We start from the raw sequence: 21,805 nt of genomic DNA on the forward strand, positions 1-21,805 counted from the left end.
AGGTTGAAGATTTTTAAGAATTTGTTGGTGAGGGAAGTTGATTCTCGTAATAAAATAAGAATCTGTTCATACAAGGGGCTTTTTTTATCAATAGTGTCATTTAGATTTTTATCTTTATTAAAATGTTGGTCGAGGAAAATAAATAAGTTTTCATATTCTGTCATGAGTTTGCTTTTATCAACTCTTTTTAGGATATGGAGGTCTTGTTCTATTGTGGTGAATTTATGCCCGGTGTCCCTCATATGGTTGGCCATTGCGGAGAATTTGTTGTGTTTTTGGGCATTGTAATGCTCGGCGTATCTGGTAGAGAAGCTGCGGCCAGTTTGGCCAACATAAGAAAAATTACATGTAGAGCATTTCAATCTGTATATTCCTGATCCAGAGTAACTATTGTCTGTGATGTTGATAGAGTTGTGATTGAAGAATAAATTGCGATTAGTGTTTTTTGTTGTGTAGGCTATTTTTATTTCGTGCTTCATTAATGAATTGGTTATCGGGTAAATGCTATGGTTAGTGAACGTGAATTTAGCGTATTTTGGTTTGACGGGTTTTAATGGAGTTAAATTGGTAGCTAGTTTTAGTTTGGTTTTATTGATGATTTTATCAATCATATTCGTGTTAAATCCATTGAATTTAGCTATTTCCTTGATGAATAGTAATTCTTTCTTTAAATTAGTAGAGGACATAGGGATCTTTAATGCTCTATATATTAAACTGTGATAAGTGGCTTTTTTATGTGAGTTGGGATGTAAAGAATCATTTTTTATGGTTGTTGGAGAAAAGGTGGGTTTTCTGTATATTTGGAAGTCGAATTTGTTCAATGCTCGTGTGATTTTGATATCTAAGAAGTTCAGAGAGTTATTGAACTCATCTTCTTTAGTGAATTTAATATTATTATCTAAGTTGTTGAGGAATGATAGTATGTTATTGCTGTTGTTGATTTGTTTATCAATGATAGCTATGGTATCATCAACATAGCGATGCCAAAGACAGAGTCCGTTGATGTTATTAATAATCTTACTATGTTCGAGATTATCTAAGTATATGTCGGCTAGTATTCCAGATAACGGGTCTCCCATCGCTAGACCTTCTTGTTTGTAAATTTTCTTATTGAAGGTAAAATAGTTGTTGTCTAAAACGAAATTAAGTAATTTTAACCATTCATCAATTTCGATTTTACTCAATGTGCTATGTTTCAACAGATTGTTTTTTATGATGTTAATAGTATTGTTGATAGGGATATTAGTATACATGTTGGTGATGTCAAAAGAACATAAAACGTGGTTTGGTTGTAGACTGAACTTATTTAGGGAATTACAGAGTTCGATCGAGTTCTTTATGGGGTTGGAGTTGTGAAATTTGAAGTGTTTTTTTAGGAATTTGTGTAGGAATTGAGAGGTTTTATAGGTAGGACTATTGATACTATTAATTATAGGTCGAATGGGGACGTCTTTTTTATGAATTTTGGGCAGTGATCTGACTGTAGGTAATTTTGGGTTCATTACAGTTAATTTCTGATAATCTTGATCATTTAAAATGAAGTTAGAATTTTTCAGAAGGTTCTTTAAGTTACGCTGTATTTTGTTTGTAGGATCTTTGTTAATTAAGGTATAGGTATTGTCTGAAAAAAAGGTTTCAGTTTTATTGATGTAATCTTGTTTGTTCATTATTACTATGGTGTTGCCCTTATCTGCTTTTGTAATTACTACGTTGTTGCTATGGATTTTGGATTTCAGGTTTAGAATTTGTTTCGAGACATTGTGGTTATTATTAGATGTTATCTCATTAATCAAAGTTGGGAGTTTCTTTTTTACTTCATATCGTACGTCATTCTGTTTATCAATTGGGATTTGTTTATCGATATTAGTTTCGGTTTCAGCGATGGTAGTGATGATGTCTTCTGCCTTTTTGTGATTAGGCCAATTATGTTTGATGCCTTTATCTAATAGATTTAATTCTTGGTTAGAGAAGGTTGCATTAGATAGGTTGATTGTAGTGGGAATGTTAGTCAAATGGGAAGGGGACACTTTGTTGTTTGTATTTTGGTCAGGAGTTTTACATTTGTTTTCTTGAAGACTAAGTAATTTATGGTTTAGGGTTTTCTGTTTCTTGTCTAATACGTAAGATAGTTTGAGGTCAGTGTACCTTAAAAATGAGCTCCATTCAAGTGGGGGTAATTTCTGAGAGATGGTCAAATGAGTCCTATATAATTGTAAATTTAGTAAAGATTTCTTCTTGTATAATAGTTTAATTTCATTTTTCAACCATATGTTGTTTACTTTCTTTTGAGTGGCATTAGATTTTGAATAGGGATGACTTTTTCTTTGTAAAGATTTGAGAAATTTAGGTACCAACTCTAATTTCAAGCAATCTTTAAGAAACTTGATATCTCTAGAAATCTTGCCTATTTTAATTTTTAAGTTTAAGTACTTGTTAGGTTTTACTAATGCCTGGTTGGCATTGACATTACATGTAATAAATATCATTTTTGGTCCGTATTGATGATGTAGATTGAAATAATAACATTAAGTTATTTATTAGACCACCTAATCAATACAAAATCGTCTTGGATGATTTACATAAATTTGTTAGCTAATAGTGGGACATGTTTCGCCTTCTCTGAAGGCATCATCAGCCATAGTCTTAACCTTAAATTAAAAATAAGCGTCTAAATAACATGTAGTGATGAAATGAATTTTAAAATCTTTAAGAGATTTGAAGTAAAATAACATTAAAAATAACAATGATGGTTTGAAAATACAATGTGATGAGATACAATAGTGGAAGTATTAACAAAATTAACCTTAGAAGGCTGCTAAAATAAGTACAATGGAATAAAACAACAGATTGTTATACAACAAGTAGTAAGATTGCATAAAAGTAAAGTTGATAGTAATGGCGGTTATAATTAGACGATGGCGAAAAATCTTATGTAATCAAAGTAAAGAGGAGAGAGTAAAAGTCAAAGTTAGTCGAGAGATCCGAAGTTCATTATGATCTTGAAGATAAAGGATGAAAGTCAGATGCATATGGTGAAGTTGTAGAACACGTTGAGGATATGAAGTTGGTGAATAGAAGTTGAAGAACAGTTTCAAATAGGATCACTATGGACCATCTCAAAATTTGAAGTGATGTTCAAATGTTGTAAATTGTGAGTTTGTAGATATTCTAGTTGAAAAAGCATATACAAGTGGAATCTGTAAATGGAAGCAAGAAACGTAGAGTTAATTGTGTGAAAAGATATTTGAAAAATCTTGAAGTAGAATCGTATGCACTTACCACTTGACGGTGACAAAGATAGCTTGTAATATTATGAGTAAGAAGTATTTGCAACAGTAGACTTCTTGCTACGTGTATTATAACTGAAGTTTTGTGTTGGAGGGGGATCTGTTTGCGTTGACGTAACTATTAGAGGGGGGCTGCTATTGGTGGGAGGGAAGGAAGAGAGTGTATTACTGCGCGTGTTGTAACGGTGTAAGGCTATTGGAGGGAGCGATGTTCCGGTGGGTGTGGCTATGGGTTTATTGGTTGTATTTGAATTAGAGGTACTAGCGGTGGGGGGAAGGGAGGGGGGTATATTAGCTGTAGGGGAGGTGGGAACTCTAATTGATGTGAGGTTGAAGATTTTTAAGAATTTGTTGGTGAGGGAAGTTGATTCTCGTAATAAAATAAGAATCTGTTCATACAAGGGGCTTTTTTTATCAATAGTGTCATTTAGATTTTTATCTTTATTAAAATGTTGGTCGAGGAAAATAAATAAGTTTTCATATTCTGTCATGAGTTTGCTTTTATCAACTCTTTTTAGGATATGGAGGTCTTGTTCTATTGTGGTGAATTTATGCCCGGTGTCCCTCATATGGTTGGCCATTGCGGAGAATTTGTTGTGTTTTTGGGCATTGTAATGCTCGGCGTATCTGGTAGAGAAGCTGCGGCCAGTTTGGCCAACATAAGAAAAATTACATGTAGAGCATTTCAATCTGTATATTCCTGATCCAGAGTAACTATTGTCTGTGATGTTGATAGAGTTGTGATTGAAGAATAAATTGCGATTAGTGTTTTTTGTTGTGTAGGCTATTTTTATTTCGTGCTTCATTAATGAATTGGTTATCGGGTAAATGCTATGGTTAGTGAACGTGAATTTAGCGTATTTTGGTTTGACGGGTTTTAATGGAGTTAAATTGGTAGCTAGTTTTAGTTTGGTTTTATTGATGATTTTATCAATCATATTCGTGTTAAATAAATCGCTAGACCTTCTTGTTTGTAAATTTTCTTATTGAAGGTAAAATAGTTGTTGTCTAAAACGAAATTAAGTAATTTTAACCATTCATCAATTTCGATTTTACTCAATGTGCTATGTTTCAACAGATTGTTTTTTATGATGTTAATAGTATTGTTGATAGGGATATTAGTATACATGTTGGTGATGTCAAAAGAACATAAAACGTGGTTTGGTTGTAGACTGAACTTATTTAGGGAATTACAGAGTTCGATCGAGTTCTTTATGGGGTTGGAGTTGTGAAATTTGAAGTGTTTTTTTAGGAATTTGTGTAGGAATTGAGAGGTTTTATAGGTAGGACTATTGATACTATTAATTATAGGTCGAATGGGGACGTCTTTTTTATGAATTTTGGGCAGTGATCTGACTGTAGGTAATTTTGGGTTCATTACAGTTAATTTCTGATAATCTTGATCATTTAAAATGAAGTTAGAATTTTTCAGAAGGTTCTTTAAGTTACGCTGTATTTTGTTTGTAGGATCTTTGTTAATTAAGGTATAGGTATTGTCTGAAAAAAAGGTTTCAGTTTTATTGATGTAATCTTGTTTGTTCATTATTACTATGGTGTTGCCCTTATCTGCTTTTGTAATTACTACGTTGTTGCTATGGATTTTGGATTTCAGGTTTAGAATTTGTTTCGAGACATTGTGGTTATTATTAGATGTTATCTCATTAATCAAAGTTGGGAGTTTCTTTTTTACTTCATATCGTACGTCATTCTGTTTATCAATTGGGATTTGTTTATCGATATTAGTTTCGGTTTCAGCGATGGTAGTGATGATGTCTTCTGCCTTTTTGTGATTAGGCCAATTATGTTTGATGCCTTTATCTAATAGATTTAATTCTTGGTTAGAGAAGGTTGCATTAGATAGGTTGATTGTAGTGGGAATGTTAGTCAAATGGGAAGGGGACACTTTGTTGTTTGTATTTTGGTCAGGAGTTTTACATTTGTTTTCTTGAAGACTAAGTAATTTATGGTTTAGGGTTTTCTGTTTCTTGTCTAATACGTAAGATAGTTTGAGGTCAGTGTATCTTAAAAATGAGCTCCATTCAAGTGGGGGTAATTTCTGAGAGATGGTCAAATGAGTCCTATATAATTGTAAATTTAGTAAAGATTTCTTCTTGTATAATAGTTTAATTTCATTTTTCAACCATATGTTGTTTACTTTCTTTTGAGTGGCATTAGATTTTGAATAGGGATGACTTTTTCTTTGTAAAGATTTGAGAAATTTAGGTACCAACTCTAATTTCAAGCAATCTTTAAGAAACTTGATATCTCTAGAAATCTTGCCTATTTTAATTTTTAGGTTTAAGTACTTGTTAGGTTTTACTAATGCCTGGTTGGCATTGACATTACATGTAATAAATATCATTTTTGGTCCGTATTGATGATGTAGATTGAAATAATAACATTAAGTTATTTATTAGACCACCTAATCAATACAAAATCGTCTTGGATGATTTACATAAATTTGTTAGCTAATAGTGGGACATGTTTCGCCTTCTCTGAAGGCATCATCAGCCATAGTCTTAACCTTAAATTAAAAATAAGCGTCTAAATAACATGTAGTGATGAAATGAATTTTAAAATCTTTAAGAGATTTGAAGTAAAATAACATTAAAAATAACAATGATGGTTTGAAAATACAATGTGATGAGATACAATAGTGGAAGTATTAACAAAATTAACCTTAGAAGGCTGCTAAAATAAGTACAATGGAATAAAACAACAGATTGTTATACAACAAGTAGTAAGATTGCATAAAAGTAAAGTTGATAGTAATGGCGGTTATAATTAGACGATGGCGAAAAATCTTATGTAATCAAAGTAAAGAGGAGAGAGTAAAAGTCAAAGTTAGTCGAGAGATCCGAAGTTCATTATGATCTTGAAGATAAAGGATGAAAGTCAGATGCATATGGTGAAGTTGTAGAACACGTTGAGGATATGAAGTTGGTGAATAGAAGTTGAAGAACAGTTTCAAATAGGATCACTATGGACCATCTCAAAATTTGAAGTGATGTTCAAATGTTGTAAATTGTGAGTTTGTAGATATTCTAGTTGAAAAAGCATATACAAGTGGAATCTGTAAATGGAAGCAAGAAACGTAGAGTTAATTGTGTGAAAAGATATTTGAAAAATCTTGAAGTAGAATCGTATGCACTTACCACTTGACGGTGACAAAGATAGCTTGTAATATTATGAGTAAGAAGTATTTGCAACAGTAGACTTCTTGCTACGTGTGTTATAACTGAAGTTTTGTGTTGGAGGGGGATCTGTTTGCGTTGACGTAACTATTAGAGGGGGGCTGCTATTGGTGGGAGGGAAGGAAGAGAGTGTATTACTGCGCGTGTTGTAACGGTGACTAACATTCCCACTACAATCAACCTATCTAATGCAACCTTCTCTAACCAAGAATTAAATCTATTAGATAAAGGCATCAAACATAATTGGCCTAATCACAAAAAGGCAGAAGACATCATCACTACCATCGCTGAAACCGAAACTAATATCGATAAACAAATCCCAATTGATAAACAGAATGACGTACGATATGAAGTAAAAAAGAAACTCCCAACTTTGATTAATGAGATAACATCTAATAATAACCACAATGTCTCGAAACAAATTCTAAACCTGAAATCCAAAATCCATAGCAACAACGTAGTAATTACAAAAGCAGATAAGGGCAACACCATAGTAATAATGAACAAACAAGATTACATCAATAAAACTGAAACCTTTTTTTCAGACAATACCTATACCTTAATTAACAAAGATCCTACAAACAAAATACAGCGTAACTTAAAGAACCTTCTGAAAAATTCTAACTTCATTTTAAATGATCAAGATTATCAGAAATTAACTGTAATGAACCCAAAATTACCTACAGTCAGATCACTGCCCAAAATTCATAAAAAAGACGTCCCCATTCGACCTATAATTAATAGTATCAATAGTCCTACCTATAAAACCTCTCAATTCCTACACAAATTCCTAAAAAAACACTTCAAATTTCACAACTCCAACCCCATAAAGAACTCGATCGAACTCTGTAATTCCCTAAATAAGTTCAGTCTACAACCAAACCACGTTTTATGTTCTTTTGACATCACCAACATGTATACTAATATCCCTATCAACAATACTATTAACATCATAAAAAACAATCTGTTGAAACATAGCACATTGAGTAAAATCGAAATTGATGAATGGTTAAAATTACTTAATTTCGTTTTAGACAACAACTATTTTACCTTCAATAAGAAAATTTACAAACAAGAAGGTCTAGCGATGGGAGACCCGTTATCTGGAATACTAGCCGACATATACTTAGATAATCTCGAACATAGTAAGATTATTAATAACATCAACGGACTCTGTCTTTGGCATCGCTATGTTGATGATACCATAGCTATCATTGATAAACAAATCAACAACAGCAATAACATACTATCATTCCTCAACAACTTAGATAATAATATTAAATTCACTAAAGAAGATGAGTTCAATAACTCTCTGAACTTCTTAGATATCAAAATCACACGAGCATTGAACAAATTCGACTTCCAAATATACAGAAAACCCACCTTTTCTCCAACAACCATAAAAAATGATTCTTTACATCCCAACTCACATAAAAAAGCCACTTATCACAGTTTAATATATAGAGCATTAAAGATCCCTATGTCCTCTACTAATTTAAAGAAAGAATTACTATTCATCAAGGAAATAGCTAAATTCAATGGATTTAACACGAATATGATTGATAAAATCATCAATAAAACCAAACTAAAACTAGCTACCAATTTAACTCCATTAAAACCCGTCAAACCAAAATACGCTAAATTCACGTTCACTAACCATAGCATTTACCCGATAACCAATTCATTAATGAAGCACGAAATAAAAATAGCCTACACAACAAAAAACACTAATCGCAATTTATTCTTCAATCACAACTCTATCAACATCACAGACAATAGTTACTCTGGATCAGGAATATACAGATTGAAATGCTCTACATGTAATTTTTCTTATGTTGGCCAAACTGGCCGCAGCTTCTCTACCAGATACGCCGAGCATTACAATGCCCAAAAACACAACAAATTCTCCGCAATGGCCAACCATATGAGGGACACCGGGCATAAATTCACCACAATAGAACAAGACCTCCATATCCTAAAAAGAGTTGATAAAAGCAAACTCATGACAGAATATGAAAACTTATTTATTTTCCTCGACCAACATTTTAATAAAGATAAAAATCTAAATGACACTATTGATAAAAAAAGCCCCTTGTATGAACAGATTCTTATTTTATTACGAGAATCAACTTCCCTCACCAACAAATTCTTAAAAATCTTCAACCTCACATCAATTAGAGTTCCCACCTCCCCTACAGCTAATATACCCCCCTCCCTTCCCCCCACCGCTAGTACCTCTAATTCAAATACAACCAATAAACCCATAGCCACACCCACCGGAACATCGCTCCCTCCAATAGCCTTACACCGTTACAACACGCGCAGTAATACACTCTCTTCCTTCCCTCCCACCAATAGCAGCCCCCCTCTAATAGTTACGTCAACGCAAACAGATCCCCCTCCAACACAAAACTTCAGTTATAACACACGTAGCAAGAAGTCTACTGTTGCAAATACTTCTTACTCATAATATTACAAGCTATCTTTGTCACCGTCAAGTGGTAAGTGCATACGATTCTACTTCAAGATTTTTCAAATATCTTTTCACACAATTAACTCTACGTTTCTTGCTTCCATTTACAGATTCCACTTGTATATGCTTTTTCAACTAGAATATCTACAAACTCACAATTTACAACATTTGAACATCACTTCAAATTTTGAGATGGTCCATAGTGATCCTATTTGAAACTGTTCTTCAACTTCTATTCACCAACTTCATATCCTCAACGTGTTCTACAACTTCACCATATGCATCTGACTTTCATCCTTTATCTTCAAGATCATAATGAACTTCGGATCTCTCGACTAACTTTGACTTTTACTCTCTCCTCTTTACTTTGATTACATAAGATTTTTCGCCATCGTCTAATTATAACCGCCATTACTATCAACTTTACTTTTATGCAATCTTACTACTTGTTGTATAACAATCTGTTGTTTTATTCCATTGTACTTATTTTAGCAGCCTTCTAAGGTTAATTTTGTTAATACTTCCACTATTGTATCTCATCACATTGTATTTTCAAACCATCATTGTTATTTTTAATGTTATTTTACTTCAAATCTCTTAAAGATTTTAAAATTCATTTCATCACTACATGTTATTTAGACGCTTATTTTTAATTTAAGGTTAAGACTATGGCTGATGATGCCTTCAGAGAAGGCGAAACATGTCCCACTATTAGCTAACAAATTTATGTAAATCATCCAAGACGATCTTGTATTGATTAGGTGGTCTAATAAATAACTTAATGTTATTATTTCAATCTACATCATCAATACGGACCAAAAATGATATTTATTACATGTAACAGATATGTCTTACTGCGACGATGGGATAGTGGCCTTAATTAAGGTACATCCCTGGCATTTGCCTGGTGTGAAAATGGGAAACCACGGAAAACCATCTTCAGGGCTGCCGACAGTGGGGCTCGAACCCACTATCTCCCGATTACTGGATACTGGCCGAACTTAAGCGACTACAGCTATCGAGCTCGGTGAATATCCTTTCAAAGAAAAACTATTGTGTGTCCTATCAGAGTGTAGCCCCCTTTTCAATCAATGTGTTTTATCTGAAATTCAAGCTCTCATTCTGAACAACCTTGTTGAAGAATTTCCTGAGGTACTCACATCGAACGTAGGGTGCGCTAAAGAATTTTCCTATTGTATTGAACTGAAAGATCACTCAGACACCCTCCCTTTAGTTGTTCTCCTCCCAAACTCACCACCGTGAGGAAGTGTGTTAAAGAATTGTTAGAAAAGGGAGTGATAAGCCCATCTAAGTCACCTTTTAGCAGCTCCGCCTTTCTAATTCCCAAGAAAGACGGTCAACCTCGTCTTGTGGTTGATTACAGATCTTTAAACCGCCATATTGTATTTGACAGCTTCCCTCTCCCCACCATTGAGTCCGCCCTGCAGTCCTTTGGAAAGGGAAATTTTTATTCCGTTTTCGATTTCAACTGTGCTTACTTTCAAATTCCTCTCGATCCTGGTTGCCAGGAATTCACCACTTTTGCTACTCATTTTGGCCTAGATCATTTTAATAAGGTGCCCATGGGTATCTCTATTGGTGATCAGGCACTAAGTCGCATCCTGGATTCAATTTTTGGGGATCTTAAGTTCACATGTCTATTTTCGTATCTAGACGATGATGTTTTGTTCTCTCACACCTTCAAAGAACACATAGTTCATCTTCGTGGGTTCCTCTCTAGACTAAAGAGACATGGGTTAACGGTCAACCCCGACAAAGTGTCCCTGTGTGCCAAGCAAATCAAATGGTTAGGGCATGTCGTCTCCAACTCTGGCATCTCAGTAAATCCAGAGAGAGTAAAAAGTATCTGTGAGTTTCCAAGACCTAAGAATCTCCGTGGTGTCTGCAGGATCGTAGGCATGGTTGGGTTTTATAGCAGATTTATCCCCAAATATCTCTGCTATTTCTGCTCCGTTGAACTTCTTAAAGAAAAATACTCATTTCCATTGGGATGAGACTCAATACAAACTTAAAAGACGCTCTTTGCCAAGCTCCCGTGCTACACAGTCCCAATTTCAACGGGATTTTTGTTCATCAGTGCGATGCCAGCGACATTGCTGTTTCAGCGGTGCTGAACCAGAGATTAGAGAGACACCTTGGCTCTTATTGCATATTTTAGCAAAATGTTGCATGGATCTGAAATCAATTATTTCACATATGAGAAAGAATGTCTAGCCGTTGTCCTTGGCATTGAGAAATTTCATTCTTACCTCGAACATCGTCATTTCTGGGTACACACCGACAATCAGGCACTATCCTGGATGAATGAAAATGTGAAGAAGTTGGGAAGAACTGCTCCTTGGTTTCTTTGGCTGTCTTCTTATAAATTTACTGTCGTACATGTAAGGGGGAAAGACAATGTGGTGGCTGACTGTCTATCGCGTATGTTTGAAGGTGTGGAGAGACCCGACCCTAGTCGTGAAGGTAGTCTTCCTGTTAACTTTCTTCAAAAACATCCTCCGAGTTTTTCTGATCTAACTGAATTGCAAAACAACGACCGTGAATGTGTGGAGATAATTGAGGGATTTGCCAGTAGTGATCAAAAATGGGTATCCTTTGAGATAAAAAAGGGTCTTTTGAATCTCAAGTATCCCCGGAACAAGTCTTCTAAGATATTTCGCCCCGAAAAGGAAGTTAAAATGAACGCATTGCAGGGCAAGGAGGACAAGGAAAACAACAATGCACAATACAACAACAAACCAAAGGTAAGAAAAACACAAACCAACAACATGATACATTAAAAATTACCAAAAGGGAGAAATTAACACACTTACCGGAAGCAGAGAAGTGAAGCGGCTTAAGATCATGGTTACAAATACCCAAAGAAACAGTGACAGTGCTCCACTGAAAGTGGTGAATGAAAAACCACACCTTAGTGGCATAAAATATCTTTAATTGAAACTAAATGAGAGGTAACAATTTAAATGACGTTAATTTGAGAAAACCTAGGTTTATTGTTGGAAAGGGAAAAGCTATAATCAGAAAATAAATTCAATGTAATGTGTGGAAAAGGTTAAATGTAAGTAACAAAATTAACAATAAATAAATAAATCAGAAAATATTTGATATCGGTTTGCTGATAATTAACAAAGATTAGGAATCATTAAATAAGAAAAATGTTGGTATTTCTTTTAACAAATAATAAATAACTAATTTGAAAACAATGAAATAGGAAAAAAGAAAAAGTTGACCTCCATACCTTTGTACTAGTAATAACTAATAGGTAATATAAAATGTGGTCGATCACGTGAAAAATTAACCAAGAAAATTACTATTTTCAGTAAACAAGGTAATAGTTCAGTTAATTACTGAGCAGAACGCTTCTCTTTGTTCTCTCAAGTAATTTGTTAAATTTCCACCAAGGGGCTGTTTCCAAGGTAAATTAAAGTTTAATGTAAAAGTTTACACATCCGCCCCGGACAAGGAAAAAGGCAAATATTACGTTAAAAAGTTGGCAAAAATTAATTAACGAACATGAAAAATAGTCAATAAGATACACACAACCAAAAATATTATCAGAGAACCACACAGGAGCTGTGTATCAGACTACATAATCCAAATCCCAATAACAGTGCCAACAACATCGGTTACCACAGTAACAGGAAAAACAAACGTAAAACTTCCATTCGAGGATAGGAGGAAAATAAACAGAGCAAGAAAAAAAATTAACAGAAAACCCCAGCAGAAAGAATGCATACGAAACAGGGCGGAAAGTTACACAGAATTACGAACAGGAAACCCCAAGGGAAAAAGCTAAGCTCAAAACCTTGGAAACGGCACCTTGATTCACACCAAAAAAGTTACAATACTGCCAAAGAATGAAAGTTATTCATTTAAAAAAATGAATTTTCTAATTCAGTCCACCGTGCATTTTCCACACTTAGGAGAACAATTAGTTAGAAGAACCAATCTTCCGAAATGCATTAGCACACACGACGCCCAGTCCGAATTTGGAGAAAGAAGAAGTTTATATCATTATTATTATTATTATTATTATTATTATTATTATTCCACACTTGAAAACACATATTTTTTTTCTTCACGGCGAATGAGGGAAATCTAACACAGGTACATACCTTTCAGACACTACCTTTTTGAAAATCCAACCCTGGTCATTGTTGTTGAAGTAGGTTACCACGAGGCCAGAGAACTTAATCTTGTTACGAAGAATCCAGAAGAAGCTTTCACCCAAAATGATATTTCAAAGGTAACGATAGAAGGTCAACAGAAAGTCCAGCAGAGATACATCCCCATTAAAAGGGGAAATCACGGGGGCTTCAGAATAAACCACCACGCCATTGCGTAGCACACGTTCTCACTGCCACCCATCATGACTTCTCGCTGCGAACTGGCTCCCGCTATTGCTGGCGAGGCCAGGGCTAGTTACACCAGGCGGCTGCCGGCGCATACGCAGTTAGGCGGAGACATTCACCATTCAGTTCGGGAACGAACTCCACATTACGTAAACTTAAAAAAGGTATATTGGCGTAAAGCCGATTGACACTGTTTTCAGTGGTGCTAACACCAGTCCAAAAAGGTTATAGGAGAGGCTCAATCTTGTTAATACTGTCACAGCCTTGAGCTAACATGCATGATTGATTAATATATATGGACCTTTTTCCAGGTATTTATTTATTTCTCAACTTCCTTTGGGTTGCCACAGCTATGCTAAGCTAGTGTTCATTGTGATCCCGGTTTTGTTCTTTTTACCTTGTTTTGGTTGTGGAGAACTCATTTCCACTGTTCCCTTTTCATATTTTACCGGAGATATATATATATATATATATATATATCTCTTCCTACGTACGGACGAAAAGGTAGCACTAACCCGTTTTAATTTACGTGTGTGTGGTGCTGTTTGATTACGATGTATTTGCATTTGAGACCATGTCTTTTTCTCTCCTCCTGCGACGTTTTGGTTGAGCTCATATGACGACGTGTATTCAATACACTACTTAGGAACAATTCATGTTCCCTACCGTCCAGCGATATGAATGCATCCCATTGCGTATTTGTGGTTAGACTATTGCTATGATTGGGTGAGCTTTGTCTTGTATTGTGGCCGCCCTGATATTTGGATCTGGACTCTCAGATCGAGCTCATGGACCTTTGAGTCACTTATCTCATGCTACTGCGAATTCGTCGTGGTGTCTCTTGAATCTGTATTTATATTGCCTTATGCATTTGGTCTTCAGGTGTGCTTGTATGAATGTTGGGTTTGTGGTTTTTTTTTTTTTTTTAATACTTTATGTTCTGTTTTTCTATATGTGTGTCTATTTGTTTGCTCTATCTCTATTTCTGGCTGGTTTTGCCAGTTTTTTAAGTATTTCGGGATGTGATATTGTGTTTTCCATGTCATCTTTGACAATGTTTATTTTCTGTGTACCGGGCGAGTTGGCTGTGCGGTTTGGTGCGAGCAGCTGTGAGTTCGCATCCGGGAGACAGTGGGTTCGAACCCCACTGTCGGCAGCCTTGAATATGGTTTTCCGTGGTTTCTCATTTTCACACCAGGCAAATGCTGGGGCTGTACCTTAATAAAGGCCATGGCCGCTTCTTTCCCATTCCTAGGCCTTTCCTGTCCCATCGTCGCCATAAAACCTATCTGTGTTGGTGCGACGTTAGGCAAATAGAAAAAAATTCTGTGTTTATGGCAAAGCCCCTTGCCCTTTCTCCATGTTACCTCTTCTGGGGTTGTAATAAAAATTTTTGGCTGATGAGCTTCTTTTTTTCAATCTTTAAATTCCATGGGGAATTACTTTGTGGGGATTGTTGTTGGTGGTGATGCTTTGAAAAGGAAAAGAGTTTTTGCATTGTTTTGTCCGGGGACAGTCGTATTTGACTCTCAGGGATATACTGTTTTCCTCCTTCACGAGAGAGATGTTTTGTAATAAATACAACATACCTTATGCTGGTAATGTCTGAATATATGAATATCATCTCTCCTTATGTACCTATATAAAAGGGAAATAAGTGAGGAAACCTTTATGATGGTTTCTGTGGTAGTAAAAGGCTTCTATATATGTTAATGAAAATGCTATCCTCCATGAATATGTATGTAAGTAACATTTATATTTTTTATATATCCTTTGATTTGTGTTCTGCTCATCATATTTCTGCATCAGCCAGTATTATGAAAATAAACCCCAATCTATGTTAAAACTATTTTTTCTTGGGTTCTTGCCTTTTATGTGTAATTCTTTTATATAAGAGGCCTGAGTCCAACTCCTGGTTGTAATTTAGCCAGTTTCAACCCGTCCACATTTTAAAATCCTCGGGGTAGTGGATGGAATGACCACATTAAAAAAGATTTGGAAATGAAGGGATTTAGACCGATGCGCGTGAATGAATTATCTGACAGTGACATGGAGCAGCAACTTTTCAGTCCGCTGTGCTTTGTTGGCACAATTTCCAAATGCTGTATCTCGCTAAAGAGTTTGCAAGGGAGAAATGCATTTTGCTGGTCTAAGGAAAATTCCCATTATGTACAAGAGGTGGAAACACACCCACCTTGTTATGGTATGGGCTGGGATGTCATCGTGTCACCTAATTGGACCATATTATTTTGAAGGATACGTGAATGGAGATTCTTATTTGCTCGTTACAAAATTTGGTTAGTACCTCAGCTTCAAGACAAGGGAATCATGGATCATGTGTGGTTACAGCAGGATGGGGCTCCAGCACATTTTGCTTTTCAGGTGTGTGATTTCCTTGGTGAAGAATTTCGAGGCCGCTGGATTGAGTGTGGCTCACCAACATTTGGAGCTGCATTGAAATGACCACCACAAAGCCTGGACCTTACCATGCCAGAAAAACTCATTATGGGGAGTAATCATATCCCATGTGGCTCAACGCCTGTACACAACTAATGAAGAATTGCGCCAACGTGTGGAGGAAGCCTTTCGAAACATAATTCCTGAGATGCTCAGCAAGATGTCAATGAGCACTTGGAGACCAGATAGAACTCTGTGTAAGGCACAGGTGGATATTTAAAAAAAAAAAATATATATATACTTGTAACATACTTTGTATTTACGTACATTTCAATATGGACCTAACATGAGAATTATAACGTGTAATGTGGCTGTTCTTTCCGCATTCCAACCCCACGAAAGAGATCAACGAGCAACAAGGGTCTAATGCTCATGCTGCCATCTCTGGAGTAGTTTGGCAGTTAGTAGCAGTCACTGGCAAGCAACGCTCGTTCAAGACCAACTACAACCTGTATTAGAGTAATATTGTAGTTGATCTTGGCTCGTTTCATCCGTCTCTGAGCATCGATAACTGGGCGTTTGAATTTTATGTTAATAACATCTATTAAAATATAAGCAATGAGTATTTATTTTTCATTGAAAATACATTGGATGTAACACATCAGTCGCATGTATGGGAAATTCACCATTGACGTACAGTACTCCACTATACTATAAAATGTTTTGGCGTAGAAGTATGGGGTCTTCTCGGACAACCTGTACAGTGTTAGGTTTAATTAGTATAGTATTTTAGAAGTGGCACGTAATGTTATCTGAGTGGGCCCTTTGGTTAGTTTATGATCTTTGAGCTGAGAAAAAAAAAGGAGGTAATAGCTGTGTTTCAAATGTTTGGTTTTACTTAATGTTATGAACTTATTAAATCTGTAGGTCCTATATATATTATTTTCGTTGTTGAAGAGAAAGATTGTTTCTTGAAACTTGTTTGATGGGACAAATATTATGAAATAAACATAGTGTTTATTTTATTATACTGTTATTTAATAATTTTTAAATTCATTTTCAAATTCTCACATTGAATAAATAGGTTTTATATTTTCACTTATTTTTGTTACCTTCTTACCTCTTAAAACAAAAATCATCACCACTAGCACCTCACTTTGTCTCTTCTTGTTTTTTATACCATACAGTACTTTAAAAGAATTTCATTTCTGCCATCTGTATTCAGGTCTTAATTGTTTTTGTCATCAACTGGTGAGGTGAATATTTATCATCTTTAAGTGCTTATCTCCCTTCTCTCTAATACATATCAGTTTGCCTAAAATAGCTAAATTTACCTATTAGAGTTGCAAAATGTTACCAGGATAATTTTTCTAAAATGTGTAAAATTTTTACTTTCAGGATGAGTAACGGGAGAAAGGTCCTCATTGAAGGCTCTGTACCATCTATATTTGATTTTCCTCACAATGTTCGTAGCAGGTCTCCATCAAGACGATCCTCTCCTCGCAAGAGAGGGGAGTCACCATTGACTGTAGGAGATTATGATGAAGATCCTAGAGATACTCCTACAACAAACTCTACTGATGTAACATTGCAGATTACTAGTGATCATAACTATTGTCCACAGAGTGTAGCCACGTTTTCAACAACTCCTACATCCCCACCCACCAATGTGAAACTTCAGATTAGAACTGATGACCACAATTACTGTCCAACAACTTTGACCAAGTTGGTAGCTAAACCAGCTGCCACATCTACAAATGTTAAACTTCATATCAGCCGTGCACTATCTGCCGATCATAATTATTGTCCTTCAACAGATAAATTTAAATCATCTAATTCTTCATCAACAGCGGTAACGCTTAGGATCAGAAGTGATGCTGCAGCTCCCGATCACAATTACCACTGCCCTCAAACACCCAACAAAATGGTCAAGAGACTGAAAGTTAGTGAAGATAAATGCTTAATTCTAAGTAAGAAATTGAAAGTTGCAAGACAGAAAATTAGGCGACAGAGTGCAAAAATAATTTCTTTGCAAAAGACAATTGCAGGCTTAGCTCAGAGATTATGTCCTATTACTGGTATTGAAATACAAGATTCTCATTTAATAGATAAGAGCAATATATGATTCTATTATGTTATATGTGTACAAATTGTATTTATTTTATTTAACATTATTTTTTGCAGTCACGGTACTTCTGTTTTCCATACATGTGTATTGTTTAAGAATTATAACTCTATCATCAGAACTTGGAACTGTTGTACTGAAAACTAATTGTCCTTGACATGACTTGATCTGCTAGAATTATCCTCTTACTGTGACTTTTTCATGTTCCTCTTCCTCTATTAGTAATCATACCCCTTTATTACATGTTCCCAGAGTACTTAGTCCTCACTTTATGTGTAGTGTGGTTTGGTTTTTACCATCATTCTCTTCAGTTATGTTTGTAACCTGGTCATTTCACTTTGCTGCGAATTTAGTTTTGTATCCTATTCCTGTACTGCTTTTAGTCGCTAGAAGTTTAAAGTCATAATTTTCAGAGATAAGCGATTAAATCATCTTGAAGGTAAAAGTGAGCGAGTGTTTAGTCCGTAACCATAAAACAGTACATGTTTTTAAAATCATTATATTCCATTGTATTTCTCATTTCTTGCAGCATGATCTGTAAATCATTACCAGTGATATGATTGAATGATGTACTGTATGTTTTCTTGTGATTTCTGTTGTTTTTGTACATATTTCATTAAAGGCATTTATACTTCACAAAAATGATTTATTGATGATGTCAACAACTTCTCGCATGAACGAGTTACCGGTACCAAACTGATAAAGGAACTTATTACACATATAGATATATCTATTAAGGAAAAAAAAAAATTGGTATGTTTATATCATGAAATCAAGCAGGTCTGTATAAATGAGATCAGGAGTATATTTACAGATCCTCAAATCACAATAATGACAATTTCATCAACACTTTTCACAGGCTGCTAAAAACTGTAGAATTTTATTAAGAAAGTTGGTACTGCAGCTAATAGATTTCTTTAAATTTCAATTTTTTAAAATTTTATTGAGGTTTTACACCATTACTTGGTTATATGGAATCTAACGTTAAAATTAAGGTGTACAGACATGGCCAAATTATTAGAATAAAATTGGATTTTCAGAATTTATTGACATAAATTTTGGTACATTGACAAAGTAGGGAGATTGTTGTTTTAGTACTTTGTATGCCACCCTTTAGACTGATTTAGGGCCTTGATTCGCCTTGGCATCCCATTAATCAGTGTTTGGCATGCATTTCTGACGTCATTGTCCTTAAACCAGATTTCTTGGACCTCAGCAATGAGCTCATCCCGTGTTGTTATTTTGGTCTTTCTCAATTTTTTCTTCACAATAGCCCATAGATTTTCAATGGGGTTAATATCTGGGCTATTTCCAGGCCAATCCAGTAACTCTATGCCCTTCTGTTAAAAAAAAAATCCATCACGGAGATGCAAAGTCTGTGTGACACGGGGTCTGAGGATGGAATCTTCATTTGAATGCCACCGGTGCAAGGTGGCGCTGCACGTATATGACTGTTTTATGATCTACCATACACATAAGACTTCACAGAGTACATCTGACAGTAGTCTGGATATTTCCTCTCATTAAGTTGCCGTAAAGCATGCTTTTTCAGTGTCGGTGGTAATATCATGTGAAGTAATGGAAATAAATGATACACCAAGGAATAAATAAGTTCACCTAAATGGCATGTGAATGGGTTAAGGCTATGGCCTCTTCCTTCCAACTCCTAGTCCTTTCCTATCCCATCATCGCCATAAGACCTATCTGTGTAGGAGCTACATAAAGCAAATTGATATTTAAAAAAAAAGACTGTATGTTACAATTTTTATTCATAAGCAATAAGTTTCATAGTGATCCGTATTGAAATACAATTACAAATTAAAAGTTGAAAATGATTCCACCTATCAATACTTTATTAGTATATACGAGAGCTAAATTATTTTGGGACTAGTTTCGACCATATGTGGTCAACTTCAACCAAAAATTTTATAAAAATTGATGTCATGAGGTGAAAACAATGGATGAGTGTTAAAATAAAGTTCTGTTATACAACAAAAAATTTCATTCTTAGTCGTGCTTGCTAAACATTGCTGAATTAAAACTACATCAGAGTTCTGCTAAAACGTTGGATAAAATTTCACCATCTTCGGCTTGTGGTTTAAAACATTTGGTACGGAATCACGCGAATGCAAGTTTGCATCGTATTATGTAGCTCGGAGTATTTGTCTTATTCATTTAGAGTAAAGTGAAACCGTGTAAAATTCACTCAACGTTAACCCCTGACGGGCGTACTAGAGCTTGACGGCCGTACCCTTACGGAAAACACCGAAGATTTCCGAACAGTGTACTCTGGCTTCATTCATGGAGTAGTTGGGAACGAACTAACAGATCTGAACTGAACTATTCTGAAGAGGAAGACCATTTCTGTATGTTTACTTTTATCTAATGTGGCTGCACACTGTTAGCTGTGTGCTGGACACATTGAACACGTATTTTATCATTAATAAGAAAAGAGCTGCAAGACAATTATTGGTTGTATTCTCGCTTTATTTTATATCATGACTCGAGAGTAGAAAATATGCCTTTCAACTGATGTAGTAGATGTTATTTACCGACTGACAAGGTTAATCCGTACACTTAATGTGCGTGACTTTTCTGGTATAATACTATTGTAAACACATTAATGTACATTTCGTGGCATAGCAGTGCTGAAAACACCGTATTCAACGTAATCAATGCGATTTAACACTGTATAGGACAACATTAATGTACCACTTTTATTTTATGCTCAGAGTGTGAGCCTATCTGTTTACAAACGTAACTCATATGTTACGAATATCTTTTGATAAGGTATTGAATGGTGCTGTCAGTTTCTGGAGCTCAATCAATGATTGTCACTATTTGTTGTTATAAGTCCAAGTGGTACTTGTGTTCTACTGCCTGTTTAGGGCAAGCCAATTTATCGCTTATGTGTGGGTACTGGGTACTTTCTTACAATTGATTTAGGTTACATAGTAGTAGTGCAGACGGAGTGGTTCAGTTCGGAGCAAGTGCAATTTTTTTTTTTTTTTTGCTAGTGGCTTTACGTCGCACCGACACAAATAGGTCGTATGGCGACGATGCGATAGGAAAGGCCTAGGAGTTGGAAGAAAGCGGCCATGGCCTTAATTAAGGTACAGCCGCAGCACTTGCCGGGTGTGAAAATGGGAAACCACGGAAAACCATCTTCAGGGCTGCCGACAGTGGAATTTGAACCCATTATCTCCCGGATGCAAGCTCACAGCCATGCGCCTCTAACCGCATGGCCAACTCGCCCAGTAGCAAGTACTATGACGTCATTACTCAGTTAAATAGAGTACAACTTGATAGCAGTAAATTTAAACTTTTCAGCTATAGTTTACATTTATAAACAAGATTATCAATTATTATCAGTGGTGCTTTACTCCGTACTTTCTATTACTGGTTACTTGCACATTTTTTAATAACGTAATATAAATTTAAAACATAACATAACAACAATCATTATACTTACAAATCTGTGCTTAATATGAGGCATATCAAATAGACATAAATAAATAAATAAATAAACATACAAATGAATAAATACAAAATAAATTTTAATGCTTATGGATTAACGTATTTCATAAAGCATGTGATTGATAGTTGACAAAATGAAATCTAGTTCTTTGAAATGTGCCTAAACTCATATAATGTCAAACATTTCATTGATAACTATGTGGTAAAGAGTTAAATGGCAAATCTGTTAAGATAACATCAGTAATGGAAATAGGTATAGAAATGAAGTCAATCCATCATCTTGTAACAAGCATTAAAATCAGACACAATACATTGTACACAGACAGTATGGGAAGTACCATTAGTGCTCTGTATTGCATCAAACAGGTGTTATAAAGGAGGAATTTCTATTCAGAAATATTAGAGTTTCAGCTCGTTTTGCAGAAAGGGATGACCCTTGGTCTGAAAAAATTTGTCAAGCACATGAAAACAACACCTGT

At 35.2% G+C, this 21,805-nt stretch overlaps 1 protein-coding gene across 2 annotated transcripts in view; it reads left to right on the plus strand.

Annotated features, from left to right (window-relative positions):
- The window catches only part of LOC136875617 (peroxynitrite isomerase THAP4), a 116,150-nt gene extending 97,641 nt beyond the window's left edge, over positions 1-18,509 (plus strand). For both annotated transcript variants that reach the window (XM_067149153.2, XM_067149154.2), the window contains exon 4: positions 17,123-18,509. In XM_067149153.2, the coding sequence (XP_067005254.1) occupies positions 17,123-17,849 (727 nt within the window). In that variant the 3' untranslated portion in view covers positions 17,850-18,509. The remainder of the gene's footprint in view (positions 1-17,122) is intronic.
- The last annotated feature ends 3,296 nt before the right edge of the window (positions 18,510-21,805 follow it).

The sequence above is a fragment of the Anabrus simplex genome, chromosome 6 (genome assembly GCF_040414725.1).
Source record: "Anabrus simplex isolate iqAnaSimp1 chromosome 6, ASM4041472v1, whole genome shotgun sequence".
Lineage (NCBI taxonomy): Eukaryota > Metazoa > Arthropoda > Insecta > Orthoptera > Tettigoniidae > Anabrus > Anabrus simplex.